Source organism: Physeter macrocephalus, chromosome 11 (assembly GCF_002837175.3).
Source record: "Physeter macrocephalus isolate SW-GA chromosome 11, ASM283717v5, whole genome shotgun sequence".
Lineage (NCBI taxonomy): Eukaryota > Metazoa > Chordata > Mammalia > Artiodactyla > Physeteridae > Physeter > Physeter macrocephalus.
Window position 1 is genome coordinate 67,602,830 of NC_041224.1, and position 20,577 is coordinate 67,623,406.

Genomic DNA, 20,577 nt, shown 5'->3' on the forward strand with positions numbered 1-20,577 from the left:
GGCCACAACAGTGAGAGGCCCGCGTACCGCAAAAAAAAAAATAAAAAAAATAAATAAATAAATAAATAAATAAATAGGGCTGAAGGTAGAACCCTGGAGATTACTAACATTTGTCTGGTAAAGAAGAGTCCATGAAGAGAATGAGAGAGCAAGCAGTGAGAGAAATAGGAAGAAAGCCAGCAGTGGGGCCTCTTGAAAGCCAGGGGAGAGTTTTAAAAGATTATGGTTTTTTGGACTTCCGTGGTGGCGCAGTGGTTAAGAATCTGCCTGCCAATGCAGGGGACACGGGTTCGAGCCTTGGTCCAGGAAGATCCCACGTGCTGTGGAGCAGCTAAGCCCATGTGCCACAACTACTGAGCCTGCGCTCTAGAGCCTGCAAGCCACAACTACTGAGCCGGCGAGCCGCAACTACTGAAGCCCGCGCACCTAGAGCCCGTGCTCCGCAACAAGAGAAGCCACCACAATGAGAAACCTGCACACTGCAACGAAGAGTAGCCCCCACTCACTGCAACTAGAGAAAGCCCGCGCGCAGCAACAAAGACCCAATGCAGCCAAAAATAAATAAAATAAAATAAATAAAAATTTTTAAAAACTTCAAAAAAAGAATATGGTTTTTTTAATTGCCTCCATTATTCTAGTCGTGTCTTCTCTTTTTAAAAGTTCATTATTATTTTTTTTAAAAAATCAACTTACTTTCTCAACTTTCCATAAATGAGGTCTTTTTCTTCCAGATCTGAATGATTCTATTGGCCTGGTATATGAAAATATACTGATGACGCCTAAGCTTACAGGGTCCCACAGACTTAAGAAATAAACTGAGTTTCCAGGTTGAGAGGAATTAACGATATTTCCGGTATCATTGTGGAGGCTCTTTTCTAGTTTGAAGATTAATGATTTATGTGTTAAAATTTTGAAGAATGGTGAAATAATTCTTTTCGTGTGAATGTCTCAAAGTGCTCTATAAATGATAATTCATTAAACCAAATGTTTTAACACTTAACCTCACACTGTATTTGCTCATTCACATAAAAGCAAGCAGCATTGGGCTGTCAGTATTGTGCTGGTACATAATGATAGCAAAATTGACAATGCTAAGAGGAAAATGTATGTAAAACTCTGTAACTGGAGCATGTGTCTGGAGCAGCAGCTGTTCCATGACTTTCTGCATTCATTTTCCCTTTAGGTGCTGTAAAACCTTGTTACTCAAAGTGTAGTTCAAGAATCAGCAGCATCAGCATTACCTGGGAGCTTGTTGGAAATGCAGAATCTCAGGCCCCACCCCCAGACCTGCTGAATCAGTCTGCAGTTTAATAAGATCTTCAGGTGATTCCTATTCATGTAGTTTGAGAAACACGATTCTAAAGAATAAATAGACCTAAGGGTTTGTACAGTTCTTTAGTAATGTAGCCCTCTAGCTATGAAAATGGTAAATTTCATAGTCTCAACTAGGCCAGCAAATGTTTTAGATACGGGTATCATGGTTATTAGTTGCTACCGTATTTTCTTTCCCCAAGTCATTAGATGGAGATTATAAATGCAGATTCTGGAGTCACGTTGCCTGGGTTCAGATCCTGCCTTTGCCACTTGTACCCGATTTCCCCATTTGTTGGGGGCAGTCCCCACCTCCACGCTGACCCTTATTGGACATGTAATTGAGCTACAGAAGCCCTTTGGGATGTGTGTGTGTTTTCATTCTTGTCATCAGTCTTACTTACTGGATTCATGGTTTCTTGGTCCTAGATGAACCAGCAGTTATCGAAAAGTAGATGGAGCTTGGAAAACTTTACAACTTTAGTAAGGAAACGCTCTTACTAATGAATAATTTTCAGCTTCACAGAAAAAACGTCTACAAAGAGATTTAAAAGTGGTGGAAAATCTCTTTGAGTTATAACATGCTAAGAAATAGTGGGGCTTTTTACCAGCAGGGGTTGGAGAATTTTACCAGCGCTCTGACCTTGTTTTCTACAGGGAGCAGCTGGCATTTTATGCTATGTGGGAGCCTATGTCTTCATCACTTACGACGACTATGACCACTTCTTTGAGGATGTGTACACTCTCATCCCTGCTGTGGTGATCATAGCTGTAGGAGCCCTGCTCTTCATTATTGGGCTAATTGGCTGCTGTGCCACAATCCGGGAAAGCCGCTGTGGACTTGCCACGGTAAGTTAGCTCTTCACTGATCCCATGTGTCGTCGTAGTATGTGGGAATATTCATTTGTATTACTTGCTTGAATTGAGCATGAAACTCCATTTTCTCTTTGACTCTCTTTATAATTGGAACAGAATTAGCACTTGTCTTAAACTTCTAGCAGTTATCTCAGATAATTGCTTTTTATCGAGAGAGTATTTAGAGTTATTTTTCATTTATATTTAATTTTTGACAATGTTTCCTTACATTTTCCTTACAGTTTGTCATCATCCTACTCTTGGTTTTTGTCACAGAAGTTGTTGTAGTGGTTTTGGGATATGTTTACAGAGCAAAGGTATGTTGTCTACTGGAATGTATATGTTTTAAAAGGTAGCTTAAGTGTTTCAAGTGAAATAGAACAGACTCATTTTCAGAGTAAACATTTTCTTTTGCCTGACTTCAGTTTAGCCACTGCTTTGAAAATGTAAGGATAATTAGAAATTATATGTCAGGACTTCTAGTCTCATTTAATATAGCAAAGTGTTAATTCTACTACTGTCCTAGTTTGTAGGTAGTTTTCTTTAAATGACCATAGGATGATCTGCAAATGAATAGTTGGTCAGCTGAGAACTTTGTTCAAATTTCCTCAGCCTATAGATTCCCTATATAGATTCCCAGATTTCTGTTTAGAAGAACTAAACTGAGGATTTCATTTTCTATTGCCTCTTTTAAAAAAAAATGCGTTGGTCCTGGACATAGAAAAAGGTGATTGGGAGTTGTAATCCTGCAACTTGTTCCTGAGGAAAAAGGGGTCCTACCAACTCAAACACTAAGGCAACTATTGCCAGCCACTCCCTTCTTGCCCGTCTTTCCTCTTTTCTGGTCATTTCTTCTTCTTTCCTTTCCCCTTTCCTTTTGTATTTTTGCCTGCTTTTGCTTTCCATCTACAGTACCATTTAAGGCTAAACAGGCTGCTTTAAATTAATTTGGGGATAACTATAGAGCTATTATAAAGGCATAGTAGGGTTATTCTCCTAGTAGGGTTATTCTCTTATGATTTTGAGTCAAAGGCATGATATGCCAATTTAATATTCAACCATTGCTACATAAGGTACCAGAGACAACTATGCCAAAAAAAGAATGCAGTGGATTATGCCCCTACCTATGATCTGGTTATCAATTTTATAGTCTTACCACATCACTGATAAAATTACAAAATAGGTCTAATCATCTTAGAAGGGTAAGGAGAATCTGGTACAAGCAAACTTTATTAAATGACACTTTAGTTGCCACTTGGCAATACATTATGAAGAGTTTATTTCCTGTCTTCTCATTCACATACATTGAACTGCAGCTCTTCATAAGGTGCCACTTCTAAGGACTGATTTTTTTTTTTAACCTGCTGATTACTTTTACATATTTGCCCAAGTCTAATTAAACGTTAAATAAGTAAAATGGGAATAATATTGGTATTTGTCCCAAAAGTATCTTGTGGGGGCTTTTTAAGTTGTTTAATTTTTACCTCCTTTAGGAAAGGAAAATGAGTAGGTCTTCTGAGAACCCACTGAAAACTTATTTGAAAAAGAAGATGGTCTGTTTATAAGTTAGGACACCTATCTCAAGGCTCAACTGCTTTCTCCCTCTTGAATAAATTGGTAGCCTGCCATCTTGCACACAATCTTCTCTGTAATTTCTTTTAATCTGTGTGATATAATATGTCTGAAGTTTTACCTGAATCTACATGGAGGCAGGAAGGGAGGAAACGTTTTTCTTACAAGAAATTCACAGAAATATCTTGCCACTTTGCACACATGCCATTAGGGCATTTTAGCTGGAGCCTTGACTAATGTTACTTCTACCAGTATTTTTGAGGGACTGAATTCTTTGTTTTGATTTAGGTGGAAAATGAGGTTGATCGCAGCATTCAGAAAGTATATAAAACCTACAATGGAACCAACCCTGATGCTGCTAGCCGGGCTATTGATTATGTACAGAGACAGGTGAGTTCTTCTGAGGCTAATTTGTTTTTGAGGACCAATCACTGTTGAGCAAACATTAAACTTAACTCTGTTACTATGTAAATTAGCAGTATACATTTACAGCCATGGTTAGCTTCATGAAGAGTCCAATAATGTTTTTTTTTCCAAGTGCAGCTACACATGAGTTGTTAAACTAAATGATCAGTGCTATTTTTTTAAATATAAATTTATTTATTTATTTTTTGGTTGCCTTGGGTCTTTGTTGCTGTGCACGGGCTTTCTCTAGTTGCGGCGAGCAGGGGCTACTCTTCCTTGAGGAGCACGGGCTTCTCATTGAGGTGGCTTCTCTTATTGTGGAGCACGGGCTCTAGGCACTCGGGCTTCAGTAGTCGTGGCACGTGGGCTCAGTAGTTGTGGCTCACAGGCTCAGTAGTTGTGGCTTGCAGGCTTTAGAGCGCAGGCTTAGTAGTTGTGGCGCACAGGCTTAGTTGCTCCACGGCATGTGGGATCTTCCTGGACCAGGGCTTGAACCCATGTCCCCTGCATTGGCAGGCGGATTCTTAACCACTGCGCCACCAGGGAAGTCCAAGTCCGATAATCTTACCTTCGCCCTTGAAAAGTTTTTTTTTCCACCATTACCTAGTCACAGCCAGATAAGAAGCATCTGATTTTCCCTTAAAAATAATTAGCTAAAGAGGTGATAGTGGAAGAGAGGTACGTGTCACAGGAAAGTTCAGCATCCAGATGGGCTTTAGAGGAGGTGAGAAGTCTTCATAAACCTTGAGAAAGCAAGACCAGAAAGGATAACAGACAAAACCATTAAAAAAAAATTATTGTAGACAATTTGAAACATACCTGAAGGTAGAGAGAATCATACAGTAGATCTTTGTATCCATAAACTCACCTCAAAATTGTCAGCTTTTTGTCAATCTTGTTTCATCTATTACTCCCACATATCATTTGCTAGATTAACTTAAAGTAAATCCCAGACATTTCAGACAAAATATTTTAAATACTTTGTCATTGGAAATAATAGTTAACTCAGGATTAGATATTTAACAGGCAAAGTGTAAAGATTTTTCTTAGCTATAAACTACCCCTTGTGGGCAATATGATTTCTCAAATGGAGGTTCTAGAGCCACTAATTACATGTGGCTATTTAAATTAAAATTAAAAATTCAGTTCCTTAGTCACACTAGCCACATTTTAATTGCTCAGTAGCCCCGTGTGGCTAGGTGCTACCATACTGAGCATACAGACACAGAACATTTCTATCATTGCAGAAAGTTCTGTTGGACATCACTGGTCTAAAAGTAGCTTAAAGCTCTTCAGTGCATGGAACTCTAAAGTTCAGCACAGGGGTATGTGTTCTGTGACGAGTAATATCTCTGTTCTCTTTGTTAGCTGCATTGTTGTGGAATTCACAACTATTCAGACTGGGAAAATACAGACTGGTTTGTCAGCTTTTTGTCAATCTTGTTTCATCTATTACTCCCACATATCATTTGCTAGATTAACTTAAAGTAAATCCCAGACATTTCAGACAAAATATTTTAAATACTTTGTCATTGGAAATAATAGTTAACTCAGGATTAGATATTTAACAGGCAAAGTGTAAAGATTTTTCTTAGCTATAAACTACCCCTTGTGGGCAATATGATTTCTCAAATGGAGGTTCTAGAGCCACTAATTACATGTGGCTATTTAAATTAAAATTAAAAATTCAGTTCCTTAGTCACACTAGCCACATTTTAATTGCTCAGTAGCCCCGTGTGGCTAGGTGCTACCATACTGAGCATACAGACACAGAACATTTCTATCATTGCAGAAAGTTCTGTTGGACATCACTGGTCTAAAAGTAGCTTAAAGCTCTTCAGTGCATGGAACTCTAAAGTTCAGCACAGGGGTATGTGTTCTGTGACGAGTAATATCTCTGTTCTCTTTGTTAGCTGCATTGTTGTGGAATTCACAACTATTCAGACTGGGAAAATACAGACTGGTTCAAAGAAACCAAAAACCAGAGTGTCCCTCTTAGCTGTTGCATAGAGACCGCCAGCAGCTGTAATGGCAGTCTGGCCCACCCCTCTGACCTCTATGCCGAGGTAAGTTCAGTTTCTTGGCCAACACTTGAATCTAGCCTGGTAGCTTTTTTTCTTGGTGAATTATCTCTACCTGGAACTTCTTTTCTACCTTCTTTTACTTGTCTTTAATGCCATTTAATTTTAATATAAATTATTTTCAAATGCATTATCTTTTTTCCCTCTTTTAGTTTCTGTCATTTCCATTTCTGCCAGTGAGTAGTAATATGTGACCTTGCAGCTTTCACTTTTTAAAAAGACTAATGAGGATGACTTTGGGTGTTTTAGGGGTGTGAGGCTCTAGTTGTGAAGAAGCTACAAGAAATCATGATGCATGTTATCTGGGCAGCACTGGCATTTGCAGCTATTCAGGTAAGCACAGCTAGCCAAGGAGTTTTCAGAGTGTACTGATTCTCTGATGTCAACCCTGAATGGTTTTAATCACTAAGTGCAGTTAATCTTTGTGTATATAGATAACTTGGAGGTGATTGAGGTACCAGACACCAGTTTCCAGCATCTTCCATTTCCTGTCTCTAGACATAGACCCAGAATGGTCCCAGAAACCAGAGATCTGGATGCGGGAACCATGTGCGAGGGGACTCCTTATCTTATTTTCTTGACTTGATTAGTGAGTGACCTGTTCAAAATACAAACTGTTGTCATAATGTATTCTTGGGAGGTGCTTCAGTAGAACTTCACAGAATTAAAAAAAAAAATCAAACTACTGTATTTTATCTTGGAAATGGAAAGTTTTATTTTAATCTTTTTAAAATTTCTCCTTCCATTTTTTGCTTCTCTGTCGTCAAGGGTTTTATATGTTCATATACATAAATCAAGACTAGTGGCACTACTCTAGTCTCTTACAGTAACAGGAGCAATTTTATCACTTTACAGGAAAGACCTTTAATTAAAAACTGAGGTTCTAGCCTCCCTTGTATTGTGGACTTAGTTTTTTTAGAAGGACTGTCATCAAGAAGTCTGTTAGTTTTTTTAGAAGGACTGTCATCAAGAAGTCTGTTAGTTTTTTTAGAAGGACTGTCATCAAGAAGTCTGTTACACCACTTGACATATTTGGAAATGTACCATGTCTTTCTGGTAGCTAAGGGGACTTGTCCCAGCTCCTACCAGTGAAAACAGTCTTTTTCCCCCTTAATAATAGCTGTACAAAGTAGCTGGTAATTGTTTTAATTACCTGTCACTTTATCAAAAAAAAACCCCATACACATCCTTTATCCCTCATACCCACATAAAAAAACAAGTAAGAAAGATGGCTATTTTTCTGCCCAGTATAATCTACATTCCTAGTTTCTCGGGTATATACATTATATCTTAGGGATTCTGTTAGAGGAATATTACAACTATTTGAAAATGATTGAAAATCCTTTGCATCAGATCTAGTTCTCAGAGTGTTCTTTAGTGTTCTTTTAGTATGTTCTTGAAACATGCTTCAGGTCTAGAGAATCTACTTTAAGAAAGTTTTGATATGATTTAATTGTTAGATAAACCAACATAATTGCTAGTTTTATGTAAGTTGCTTGGCTTGTCTGCTCTCTGTATATTTGAACAGAAACTAGTGTATTGAACAGGAAGTGCCTTATAAAATGGCAAAAGGGTGAATGTTTACTTTGCTCATATTCAGAGAGCTCTGAAATGATTCATTAAAAAGCCGAGCTCTATTTGCTATGGTCTCTGCCCTTCTAAGCATTTACTTTGTGGCTCAGCATAGCAGTAATCTGTTGATCAGCAGGGGTGTACTTCATATTTTCTTTGTATAAACACATTCATTTAGCTAAAAATAATGAAACATGAGGGAGGTCTCTTTTCCCAAGTGAAATCCTGATCTGTGCATTTTTAATGATTTTATGTGTGGTAATAAAGCTGCATGTATTAGCATGCAGCAAAAAAAAAGCTTTAGAACTGTATGGTGCTTTTGATCATGAAATGTGCAACATGTATATAGAAGACTGATGAAAATCAACACTTTAGATATGTCCCTCATCTAGTTAAGCTTATTAACCAGCCACATATTTCTTCATTAAATATTTTTTAGTGGGGGCTAATAAATATTCTAACTAGTCTCTTAAGTATGCCTTCTCATATGCATTTTATATTTAAATCACCCTGACTTAAATAATGGCTGATAAAGCTTTGATGTTTTCAGTTCAGCAAAACTAAGTCAGGGATTCAGAGCTTTTATAGCCTCAAAACCTAGTGGTTTTGAAAGTTTAAAAACTGGTTTTAAAGGGAAAAACATCCATTTGAAATAAAAGAATTTTCTACTTTTTTTTCTAAGAGTACCTATAAATGTTTAAACTTTTGATATTCAAAATCTGATGTAGATTGGTGCCATGTGTGTGGAAAACCTGAATGAAGGCAGAAACAACTCAAAAGAGCAGGGAGCTTTTATGCTTGTATACTTATCCTGATAGAGAAAGAGTTAGAAGGATGCTTAGAGATTCTCCAGTCCCTGGTTTTAAAGGCCATGAAAATGAGGGAGAGCAAGGATAGCATGGGTTACGACCATCACTAAAGCTTGAACCCCGTCTCCATGTGTACTCTGCCTCCAATTACAAATTGAAGAATTAAGATTCTCAGAAGATTAAATTCCTAAATTCTGTTATGAAATCTGACAGCAGATTGACACTTAAGCTGGTTAGAATACACAATGTAATAGCATTGAAAAATGATTAGCACTTTTCTTCAGGTTCTAAAGTGGGGAAGCTCTAAGAGCTATCACAGGAAATTCAATTTTAAATAATGGGAAAGATTGATTGATTTTTGGTAGTGTTGTGAGTATCAAAAATATTTAAGCGTTGTCTCCTTTGATTCTGAGTGTGATTTGTGGTACTAACTATTAAGCTACATTTCATTGATGTTCTAAGGCATAAAGGTGAATTTAAGAAGAAATTTTCTCATAAACTTAATTTACCAGTAAAAGCCTCTTGTTTGAGTGTTGGTCATCAGTGGGCCAGTCTAGCCCACCACCTCTTTTTGTGTGAGCCCCACACATTTTATGTATTGTCCGTGACTGCTTTTGTGTTATGGTGACAGAGTTGAATAGTTGCAGCAGAGACCAATTTTGTCTCTTGGTTCACAAAGCCTAAGATATTTATTGTATTGCCCTTTATGAAACATCTGCTCACCCTTGTTCTAGTCTTGTTAAGTGGTCTAGGTTTGGGTAGGACCAAAATTACCAAGAAAGAAGAACCTGAAAACTATAAGAGAATGAGATTTTAAAAATTTTGCTACACCCATTATACTGTTAGTTTCTGAATAAGCAAGATATATCACTTCTTTGAGAGTAGCCAGCCTCTTAAATGAACAAATGATCAGCTATAAATTTTATATTTCAACAGTCTGGTGATAATAATAAAATCTAGGTTTTGATTTGGCAAGCTCTTAAGTGTCAGCTGTGGGTAAGGCTCTCTGCAAAGGCAGTATGGGGAAAATGGGAATTGTCAGTCTTTGGAGTCTCACAACGTTGGCATGTCCTTAAGATGGAATGATCGAAAGCAAAATTTCATAGAGAACTGGTTCCCAAGGCCCTGTTGCTTTTTTCTGGTCTGTATGCCAAGTGTGAAGGAGGTTGAGACTGTTATTTCCTTCCTGCCTCTTCTGACTTCTATTTTAATTCATTAAAATGAGTTAAAATACATAAATGAATAGCACTTCAGATTGGGCCCCCAGATAGTTAAAACTGAGTGGCTTGATTCTGACAGTCATTTAAAAAAAGTACTTCAAGTAATTCTTCCTTAAAAACTTAAAACCAAAGCTTGGGAAGCTAATTCTTGAGTGGCTAAGATTTTTTTTTTAATTTTGGGGAAATTAATCTTAATTGTTAACTTTTTGAAAATTTCTTAATTGAAAAACCCATTTGATAAAATTTTCTTCAAAGATACAAATTTAGTAAGAGGTAAGCCTCCCTCTCAAGTCTTGACCCCAGTTCTCGAGTCCCTCCTTGCAGAGGCAACCACTGTTCCCAGTTTCCTGTATATCCTTCCAGAAGTAGTTTGTGGTTCGACAAGCACATAATTATTTTTTATGCAAATAGAAGCTTATAGGATGCAATTTTCTACCTTTCTTTCTTAAGATAATTGTATGCAACCTCCAGTTTTGAGAAACAATGCAGACAGAATCCTGTATGCCTTGCTCAGTTTCCTTTAGTGGTTAACATTTTGCAAAACTATTATATATCACAACCAGGATATTGGCCCTGATACAATCCACTGATTTTTTTTAGATTTCTCATTTCTATGTATTCAATTCTGTACAACTTTATGACCTGTTTGGTTCTTGTATCCATCACCATAGTCAAAATACTGAACAGTTGCAACACTACGAGTGTCTGCCTGATACTCTTTTATAATTGCACCCACCTCTGTCCTATGCCCCCTCCCCCATACCCTGGTAACCACTAATCTGTCCTCCATATCTAAAATTTTATCATTTCAAAAGTATCATAAAAGGTACAAAAGGTTACATATAATATATGATATGTAACCTTTTGTACCTTCTTAAAAACAATATGCTACTGTGGCAATATAGGATTCCGTTTTTTGGACATACTTCATAATTTATCTAATCTGCATTAATGGGCACTTATGGAAGTGTTGCTATTACAGAAATGCAAGTAGTGAATATCCTCTGTATATATGGGCAAAGTCTGTAGCAAAAAATTTGTAGTCATAAAATTGAGGGGTCCGAGAATATGGATGACTTTTTGATAGGTATTTCTAAATTTTTCTCAGAAAAGAGTGTTTTCAGTGTGCAGTTCTAATTACCTTGTATAAAATACCTACTTCCCCATAATGCCACCTACCTAGTGTATCATAGAGCATTTTAGTCCTTGGCAGTTTTTTTAATCACCACTTGCCTATGTATTTACTAATCATTTTTTGCAGTTGCTGGGTGTTATATTTGGACTAAGTGTAGATTAGTTCTCATGATGTGACTACTACAGGGGAAAGTTTCGTTGTAAGAAATCACACTGGAGCTAAAATATTTGTGTGATATTTTAAAATCTGTTTTTGGAAAATTTCAATAATTGATGAGATTTTAGTATAGCAAAGCTTTGGAAGTGGACCTGTAATACTTAGTGATGAGGTTTGCACTATAAGAAGTTATTGTGTAGTGCTTAATGTTTTTGTTTTTAAATTGTAGTATTTAATGTTCTTAAACAGACTCATTTCCAAGCATGAGTAGGGTTTTATCAAGTTTATTTAATTGTTTTTAAATCAGTGCAAGTTGATTTAATTGAAATTAAAGTCAGGAAAAAAAGGATACTTATTTCAGACCCCATTTTGAGAATGCTGACTCCTTCGGTAGAAGTTAACCAACTGAAAGGAATGTGAGGAAGTGGGGATGGGAAGAGATCTTTTCCCCAAGCTAATCAGTAACTTCAGAGCTTAGCATTTTTATTGCTCAATTTAACATTGCCTGGGAACATAATTGTGTTTGATCTTATAGCTGTTCTAAGAATGTTTTGCTGTACAGTGAATGGAAATGTATTTCTTTAGGAATTAGATACTAAACATGTCTAGAATTGGCTTAAGATATTTAGTAAACTTTCAACAATATACACTTTTAAAATGTCTTTAAGGTGCTTTGCACTAGTAAGCACTCAGCAAATATTGATATAATGAAACTGATGAATTCAAGCAGCAAGTATATATCCTGAATGGGTAGAATAGAGGCTAATAAATAAGGGCAGAAATTGGAGAGTGTGACTTTATCTTGGAGAATTCAGTTTGAGGACATCCTTTTTCTCTGTACATGTGTCTCATTAGTAATCTTCCACTTCAGACTTTGAGAGTCTTGTTTATGGATCGGGTACACTTTGTTGAAATTAGATTGACCCCATATGTACAGAGGGCCCTGCCCTTTAAAAATCAAATAACTGAGACCTTTCACTGTATGAAAAGTTAGAGCAGCAAATTAATTTATTTAGCTCTTTAGTACCTGTTTATATTTTGTAAGAAGCCAGGTCAAAAATTCTAGAATCGTTTCTCTTTAATCCAGCTTAATCCTCTCGCTTATCCAAAATAACATGGCACTACTATTCCAGTTTGCTACCACAGAAGGATTAGGCCTTATTAAAATAAAATGATGAAGGAAGAGCGACCTTTAAAAAGTAATATGTATAATAATACCACAGAGCCAAACCTAGATTTCAAAAATAGTAAATAATTGTGGAACAAAAACCTTTGAGCTATACTTTTTGGTATCAGGATTGGTTTTCCCCCATAGGGCTTTTGGGCTACTCATGTAATGGGCTTTTCACTTTGTGGTTTGTTATAAAGTTTATCTCCCCCAAATCCAGATGCTTAAAAACACCACCATTAAATTTGCTCACCATACATAGTCTTGATCATTCCACTCCCTAGACCTTTGCTGTTCAGTATTGTAGCCACTAGCCACATATGTCTAAATTTAAATTAATTTTAATAAAATAAAAATTGCAACTCCTTAGTTGCGCTAGTTACATTTCAAGTGCTCAGTAGCCACACGTGGCTAGTGGCTGCCATATTTGACAGCTCATTATAGACTGTTTGCATCATTGCAGAAAGTTCTTTCGTACAGCACTGCTCTAGATTGAGGTGGGAATGGCACTAGGAGAGACTTGATTCTCTGCTGGCTTCACAAATTGTTCTTAGGTGTGAAGCAGGGAAGCTAAAACTTGGTTATCTAGTTCCTAAAAAGATAATGTATGCATTTGAAATTGCTTCCGTTACTGTTAGTGCTTTTTTGATGATTTGAGAACTTAGAAACAGTTCCATTGCCAACAAAGAAATATGCACTTGCTGTAAGAGGGTTTTCAGCCTTTTTTTTTTTTTTTTTCCATTGTTGTTTTCTTCCCACAGCTGCTGGGCATGCTGTGTGCCTGCATCGTATTGTGCAGAAGGAGTAGAGATCCTGCTTATGAGCTGCTCATCACCGGTGGAACCTATGCATAGTAGAAAACTCAAACCTGAGCTTTTTTAGTCTTGTTCTGATTTGCAAGGTGAATTGAGCAGGTCCACTGCTATTGGCCTCCTGAGTTCATTTAGTTAAAGCACACGTACACAGGTGTCGGACAGAGCAGTTTGGCTCTTCACGTGTCCACCTTCTTACCTACCCACCTGTGAGTTTCTTTTCTCCTGTTCTAGCTGACTCTCCATGTCCGTAAATGTTTAAGTACGGTGGTAAATGTTCTAATCTCAGAACCATTTGCGAGTTGCGTAGTGTGGTAGAATTAAAGGCGGACATGAGCCTGCTTCTGTTACCTCCAAGCAGTAATGGGACTGCTGCTGAAGTATCACCGGGTCCTTTCAGTCTTCACAATGGAGAACTCTTGGCCAAAGGTTTTTGGGGGGAGGGGGAGACAGTCAGCTGTCTGGTTAAAGTTTATACCAGATGGTGCCCCTCATCAGTGTCCTTTTAAAAAATATATACTATAGTTCAGTAAGATAGCAACTGTACAAAATGGCTAAAATAGATTTTAGAATCATACAGCGTGTATCTTGGTTCATCTTCAAAATCAGACTGATCTTTGAAACTAGCTGTTTTTAATCAAAGCTGGCTTTATAGGAGGAGTGTAATGTATGCACTACTGTTTTAAAACAATTAGTGTGAGTGTGTGCGTGTGTTTTTTTGTATGATTGAGCCCATTCATCGTAAGTCTAAACTCGTTAGAAATAATGTACCCATGTAGACTAGCAAAATAGTATGTAGATGTGATCTCAGTTGTAAATAGAAAAATCTAATTCAATAAACTCTGTATCACCCCCTCAACATGTAGTTTTTAATTATTTGGAGATACTTCAATTCCAGAGCAGCAGTATGTTTTAAATGTTGGTGCTATCTGCAGTTCATTATGCTTTGCATGTGTTTTAATTATATCTGTTGCTAAATTCTAAAGGCCTTGATATTCAAAAAACTACAGATGCTTTTCAGTCCAGTATATCCTACAAATATGGAGCACCTACTGTGTGCATGGCATTGGGGATACAGTGATGGTGCTGTCCTCTTCTTCAAGGAATGTGGAATGCTAGTATCAGAGACACATACAGAAGCAGATAATTTCCATACAGTGCAGTGATTGTAGTGGTAAAAGAATGGGAGCCCAAAGGAGGTGCCTGGAGAGGTCAGAGGCAACTTCCTGGAGGAGAGGCCCAAGCCCAGAGGTTGAATAGGCTTTGTGGGAGAGGGTACACAGGAATGTGAAATGGGATGGAGTGTGCAGGGAGCTACAAGTAACTCATTGTGCCTGGGGCTTAAAATACAACGAAAAGAAGTTAAATTGGCAAAGCCCAGGTCCTCTAGGGTCTTACATGACATCCTGTGGAAGTCAGATTTTACTTGAAGGTAGAAGCAGCCATGTGTGAATATGGTAGTGGTGCAGGCGGACCTGTCATAGGCGTCCCTGTAGCTGTGGGGATGGGCTAAAGGGGCCATGCGAGGCCTCAGTGAGGTGGATGTAGTAGTTTAGGAGAGAGCTCGAGGGCTTTTTGGGTGGGGCCCTGTTGATGGAGGTGGTGTGGGGCGTGGACTCAGGAGGAATTAGGGGTCACGGAGAACGGCAGAATTTGATCATTGATTGGCCATGGGGCAGAGAGAAGGGAGAGGAAGGAAGGAGTCTAGAATGAGTCCCAGGTTTCTGGCTCACTCAACTGAGGAAACAGAATTGTTGCAGAGATATGGAGCCAGTAAGCACCACATCTAGGGACATGAGTTCATGTTCAGTTTTGGATCCATCAATTTTGAGATGCCTAAATATTGTGCAAATCTGTCCTGCCTGAAAATGGAGATGATGTGAGAAAGGAGAGGAGTAAAAACTAACTTCTGTTCACAAAGTGGAAGTTAACCAAAACATGCCTGATTTTAGAGAACTGTAGGAGATTTGCTATGTTCTCTTGACCCATCGCATCTCTTGTTCCTACCCATTGCACGTTGGGCAAGAATGTTTTGCTTGTCTTTGTGAACTTTGACTACCACCTTGCCCATTCCCCAGTCCTGTCTCTCCCCAGCCTGGCTTCCAGTTTTCCATGTGTACTGTTCTATGGCTACCCTATCACAGGTTGGAGCTGAGGTGAGCAATAGCTGGACTGTGATGTGGGTTGCCCTCAGCTCTTTCTGCGTTGACCTACCTAGCTGAGCCTCCACAGTAGGAAAATGCTTTGGGAAAATATGCCAATTGGTAACCCACTCCTTGACCTTGCCCAAGAGACTAATTCCACACCGCTGTCCCTCACTCATTCCCTGGCTTGCCTGATGAGAGAGAGCAGCATCCTCTCCTGTGCTCTGTTGGCTGGACCCAAATCGACCATGCTAACAGTGAGGCCAAAAAGACAAGGGGAGATGGTAGCTCTGGGGCCATTTAAACCATTCTAATTCCTGCCAGCTTTAAGTTGTGCTTAATACCTGTCATAGTCATGGAAATGCCTTTTTCCTTTGGGAACCTCTGGATGGGTAATCTCTCCATGTTGACCAGGGCCATACAAATTCACCTTCTACCTGCTTCAGGGTCTTCAGGGTCTCTGCCATACCACATGGTGCTGAGACTAGGAGTTTGTGTTACCCCGAGACCCTAATCCCCAGGGCTTATTTTCTAGAGCAGGGGTCCCCAACCCCTGCGCCACAGACCAGTAGCGGTCCATGGCCTGTTAGGAACCAGGCCGCACAGCAGGAGGTGAGCCGTAGGCAAGTGAGTGAAGCTTCATCTGTATTTACAGACACTCCCCATCACTCGTATTACCGCCTGAGCTCCACCTCCTGTCAGATCAGCGGTGGCATTAGATTCTCATAGGAGCACGAACCCTACTGTGAGCTGCACATGCAAGGGATCTAGGTTGCACGCTCCTTATGAGAATGTAATGCCTGATGATCTGAGGTGGAGCTGAGATGGTGATGCTAGCGGCTGCAAGTACAGGTTATCATTAGCAGAGAGCTTTGACTGCACAGAGACCATAATAAATTAATTGCCTGCAGACTTATGTCAAAACCCTGTCAGTGAGTGGCAAGTGAAAACAAGCTCAGGGCTCCTGCTGATTCTGCATTTTGGTGAGTTGCCTGAAAATGGAGATGATGTGAGAAAGGAGAGGAGTAAAAACTAACTTCTGTTCACAAAGTGGAAGTTAACCAAAACATGCCTGATTTTAGAGAACTGTAGGAGATTTGCTATGTTCTCTTGACCCATCGCATCTCTTGTTCCTACCCATTGCACGTTGGGCAAGAATGTTTTGCTTGTCTTTGTGAACTTTGACTACCACCTTGCCCATTCCCCAGTCCTGTCTCTCCCCAGCCTGGCTTCCAGTTTTCCATGTGTACTGTTCTATGGCTACCCTATCACAGGTTGGAGCTGAGGTGAGCAATAGCTGGACTGTGATGTGGGTTGCCCTCAGCTCTTTCTGCGTTGACCTACCTAGCTGAGCCTCCACAGTAGGAAAATGCTTTGGGAAAATATGCCAATTGGTAACCCACTCCTTGACCTTGCCCAAGAGACTAATTCCACACCGCTGTCCCTCACTCATTCCCTGGCTTGCCTGATGAGAGAGAGCAGCATCCTCTCCTGTGCTCTGTTGGCTGGACCCAAATCGACCATGCTAACAGTGAGGCCAAAAAGACAAGGGGAGATGGTAGCTCTGGGGCCATTTAAACCATTCTAATTCCTGCCAGCTTTAAGTTGTGCTTAATACCTGTCATAGTCATGGAAATGCCTTTTTCCTTTGGGAACCTCTGGATGGGTAATCTCTCCATGTTGACCAGGGCCATACAAATTCACCTTCTACCTGCTTCAGGGTCTTCAGGGTCTCTGCCATACCACATGGTGCTGAGACTAGGAGTTTGTGTTACCCTGAGACCCTAATCCCCAGGGCTTATTTTCTAGAGCAGGGGTCCCCAACCCCTGCGCCACAGACCAGTAGCGGTCCATGGCCTGTTAGGAACCAGGCCGCACAGCAGGAGGTGAGCCGTAGGCAAGTGAGTGAAGCTTCATCTGTATTTACAGACGCTCCCCATCACTCGTATTACCGCCTGAGCTCCACCTCCTGTCAGATCAGCGGTGGCATTAGATTCTCATAGGAGCACGAACCCTACTGTGAGCTGCACATGCAAGGGATCTAGGTTGCACGCTCCTTATGAGAATGTAATGCCTGATGATCTGAGGTGGAGCTGAGATGGTGATGCTAGCGGCTGCAAGTACAGGTTATCATTAGCAGAGAGCTTTGACTGCACAGAGACCATAATAAATTAATTGCCTGCAGACTTATGTCAAAACCCTGTCAGTGAGTGGCAAGTGAAAACAAGCTCAGGGCTCCTGCTGATTCTGCATTTTGGTGAGTTGTATAATTATTTCATTATATATTACAATGTAATAATAATAGAAATAAAGTGTACAGTAAATGTAATGCGCTTGAATCATCCTGAAACCATTCCCCTCCGCCCCCGGTCCATGGAAAAATTATCTTCCACAAAACTGGTCCCTGGTGCCACAAAGGTTGGGGACTGCTGCTCTGGAGGGCAAAAGAGCCACTTTTTATGTCTGAATTTAATGAGTGAGCTCCCCCACTGCACCAGTATTTCCCACCCTTGTCTGCACATTGGAATCACCCAGGGAACTTTGAGACTACAGATGCCTGGGTCCCAGAGCTTCGGAAGTGGCCTGGGGTGTCCAGAGTGCAGTGAAGGCTGAGAACTACTGCTGTAACCTGTTGCCTTTTTTAAAAAGTTAATTTTATTTGGAAATGCAGAGTTACAAAAGAGTTGCAGGAATAAGAATTGTACATACAAGGCCCAAATATCCTTTACTTAGATCCACTGAGTAACATTTACCCCATTTGATTTGTCATTTGTATTCTTGCATATATTCTCTCTCTGTGCATGCATCATGGCCCTTTGGCTCTAATACTTCAGCGGGTATTCCCTGAGAATAAAGATACTCTGTAACAACCCCAATACAGTTATCAAATTCAGTACATTTAACAGTGATAAAATAGTTTAAAATACCATTCACATTCTAATTGATCTCAATATCCTTTGTAGAACCTCACCTCCACCCAGTTCTAGATCTGGTCTAAGATCAAGTATTATAGGTAGTTGTCATGTCTCTTTGGTCTCCTTTAATCTGGAGCATTTCCGTAGTTTTGTCACTTATGACATTGACATTTTGGAAGAATACAGTTTCTCCTTTTAAATGATGCCGCTCATTTTGGGTTTATCCGATGTTTCCTCTTGATTAGATTAGATTGAGTTTTGCATTCCAGGTGGCTGGAACACTATGTCATATGTCCTCTCAGGAAGCACAATGTCATCTGCCCCTCAGTGGTGATCTTAATTTTGATCACCTGGTGTATCATTCAGGGTCCAGTGAGGGGGAAATGTAAATAGGAAAACTTTAATATAAATAATTGTTAACTGAGTAAGAGGTAGTTAACGACTAAAAGGGAAAGAAGAGAGCTCTAAAGCGTCTGAATAGAAAACAGCTACCACCCCGAGGATCAAGGGATGAGAAGACAAGGAAGGAACTTAGAACCTCAGAGGAGGGCCGAGCCCTGTAAGCCTGACCAACAGGAACATGCTGCCTGTCCTGTGCTGCAGAATCAACTCCCTGGAGGTGCCTGCCGAGACATGAGAGTAAAGAACAATCGCTGTGGAGGATGCTGCTGGGATCCAGGCCAGACTGAAACACTAATGGTCTCTTCCAGCCCTGCTTTCCCCTTCAGAGGCCCCTGTTGTCCAGCTGGCAAAGAGAAATGTAGTTTGCAGAGTCCCAGCTTCAGTGTGGCAAGGAAGGCAAGTTTGGAGCTAAGAGGCTCCAAATTCATACCTAGCACACCTGGACAGGATGTTTTCCACTTTCTCCATGGTATAATTATTGTTTTTCCCCTTCCAACTCAAGCAATCTCTGGAGATATAAGACGATGTAAATATTCTGCTCCTCACCAAACTTCTCCCTAGATTTAGCAAATAGTGCTGACTCTGGCCTGATTCAATCTTTCCTATGATGATTGTTGTTTTAGATTCCATCTTAAAATGATGATTGTGAAATACTGTTTTTCCATTTCAGCAATCCTTCCTCATTTACCAGTCTGCCCTCCTTCCCTCTTCCCCAATTATTTATTTTTGTATATCTTCTTTATATTCATTGTGAACTGATGGATTCTCTTTTTTTCAATGGTCTGTAATTCATTATTGTCCTTTTGTTTTTTGTTCTTAAATAGTTCCAGATGTGACCAGTGGGAGCTCCTTCAAGTTGTCTCCTACATCCCGACATTTTTTTTAACACTTCTATAATTTCTTACATAACGAGATGTTCCAGATTCATCTTGTACCCACCTCCCCTCAGCCCTGGAATCATTGTTTCTCCAAGGAGCCCTGGTCCCTGGCTCTAGCTGTACTCGTCGCTGCAGGGATGTCTTTGCTTCTCATTCTATCAGAGCTATCTTACTGCCTTTTAAAAGTTGTTCCTAATTTTTTTAACAAAAGTAATAGTGCTTTAAAAAATGTAAACCATACAGACACCTATAAGGAAAATGTTCCCACGGGTAAGCAAGTTTAGCAGTGATGTGTACCCTTCTAAACTTTTCTCTATGTATACAGAAACAGACTTGGTCGTGGTTTGTGGTTTTGCTCTTTGCTATTATATGAATTCTATTCTATAGGTGCTCTTTTTTTTCTTCTCAGCAAAATGTGTACTATTACCTGTATCAGACTGTAGAATTTGTTCTTGCATTTTGTTAGCTTCATAGATACAGTAATAGTATGATTAACCAATGTTCAGTGGACAGGCACTCGTTGATTCCAGCCTCACTGCAGTGAACACCTTCGTACACATGCTGTCAGGCATTTAGAATGTTTTTTTAATTTTAAAAAACTTTATTGAGGTGAAATTCACACAGCATAAAGTTAACATTTTAAAGTGAACAACTCAGTGGCATTTAGTACGTTCACAGTATTGTGCAGCCACCTCCTCTATCTAGTTCCAGAGCACTTTCATTACCCCGTGTTCTACATCTTTGCATGGACTCAAGGATAGATTCTTAGTAGTGGTTTACTTTGTACCTTTAGATACATCCAGTTACCCTCAGAAAAGTTATACCAGTTTATATTCCCACTAGCAGTATGTGAAATTCTGCATTTTCCTACAGCCTTGTTGATACTTTGGGTATTGGAAGATTGTATGTTTCTAGAAATGTGTCTATATTCTAGGTTGTCCAATTTGTTGTCATATAACTATTCATAGTATTCTCTTAACGATTTTTTGTATCTCTGTGATTTTGGTGGTTATTTATCCTTTTTCATTTCTTACTTTGTTTGAGTCCTCTCTCTCTTTTCTTTTTTTTTTTTTTTTTTTTTTTTTTTTTTTGCGGTACGTGGGCCTCTCACTGTTATGGCCTCTCCCGTTGCGGAGCACAGG

The 20,577-nt window shown here is 39.4% G+C and overlaps 1 protein-coding gene across 4 annotated transcripts in view; it reads left to right on the top strand.

Moving 5' to 3' along the window:
- Nucleotides 1-20,577, top strand: part of TSPAN3 (tetraspanin 3) — a 38,636-nt gene that overhangs the window by 11,475 nt on the left and 6,584 nt on the right. The window contains exons 2-7 of one of the 4 annotated variants that reach the window (XM_024128904.1): nt 1,969-2,160; nt 2,409-2,483; nt 4,027-4,128; nt 6,057-6,209; nt 6,474-6,557; nt 13,046-13,955. In XM_024128904.1, the coding sequence (XP_023984672.1) occupies nt 1,969-2,160; nt 2,409-2,483; nt 4,027-4,128; nt 6,057-6,209; nt 6,474-6,557; nt 13,046-13,138 (699 nt within the window). In that variant the 3' untranslated portion in view covers nt 13,139-13,955. Of the gene's footprint in view, nt 1-1,968; nt 2,161-2,408; nt 2,484-4,026; nt 4,129-6,056; nt 6,210-6,473; nt 6,558-13,045; nt 13,956-20,577 lie in introns of those variants that run through there. The other 3 variants (XM_028495362.2, XM_028495363.2, XM_028495364.2) reach the window with 3 other exon arrangements.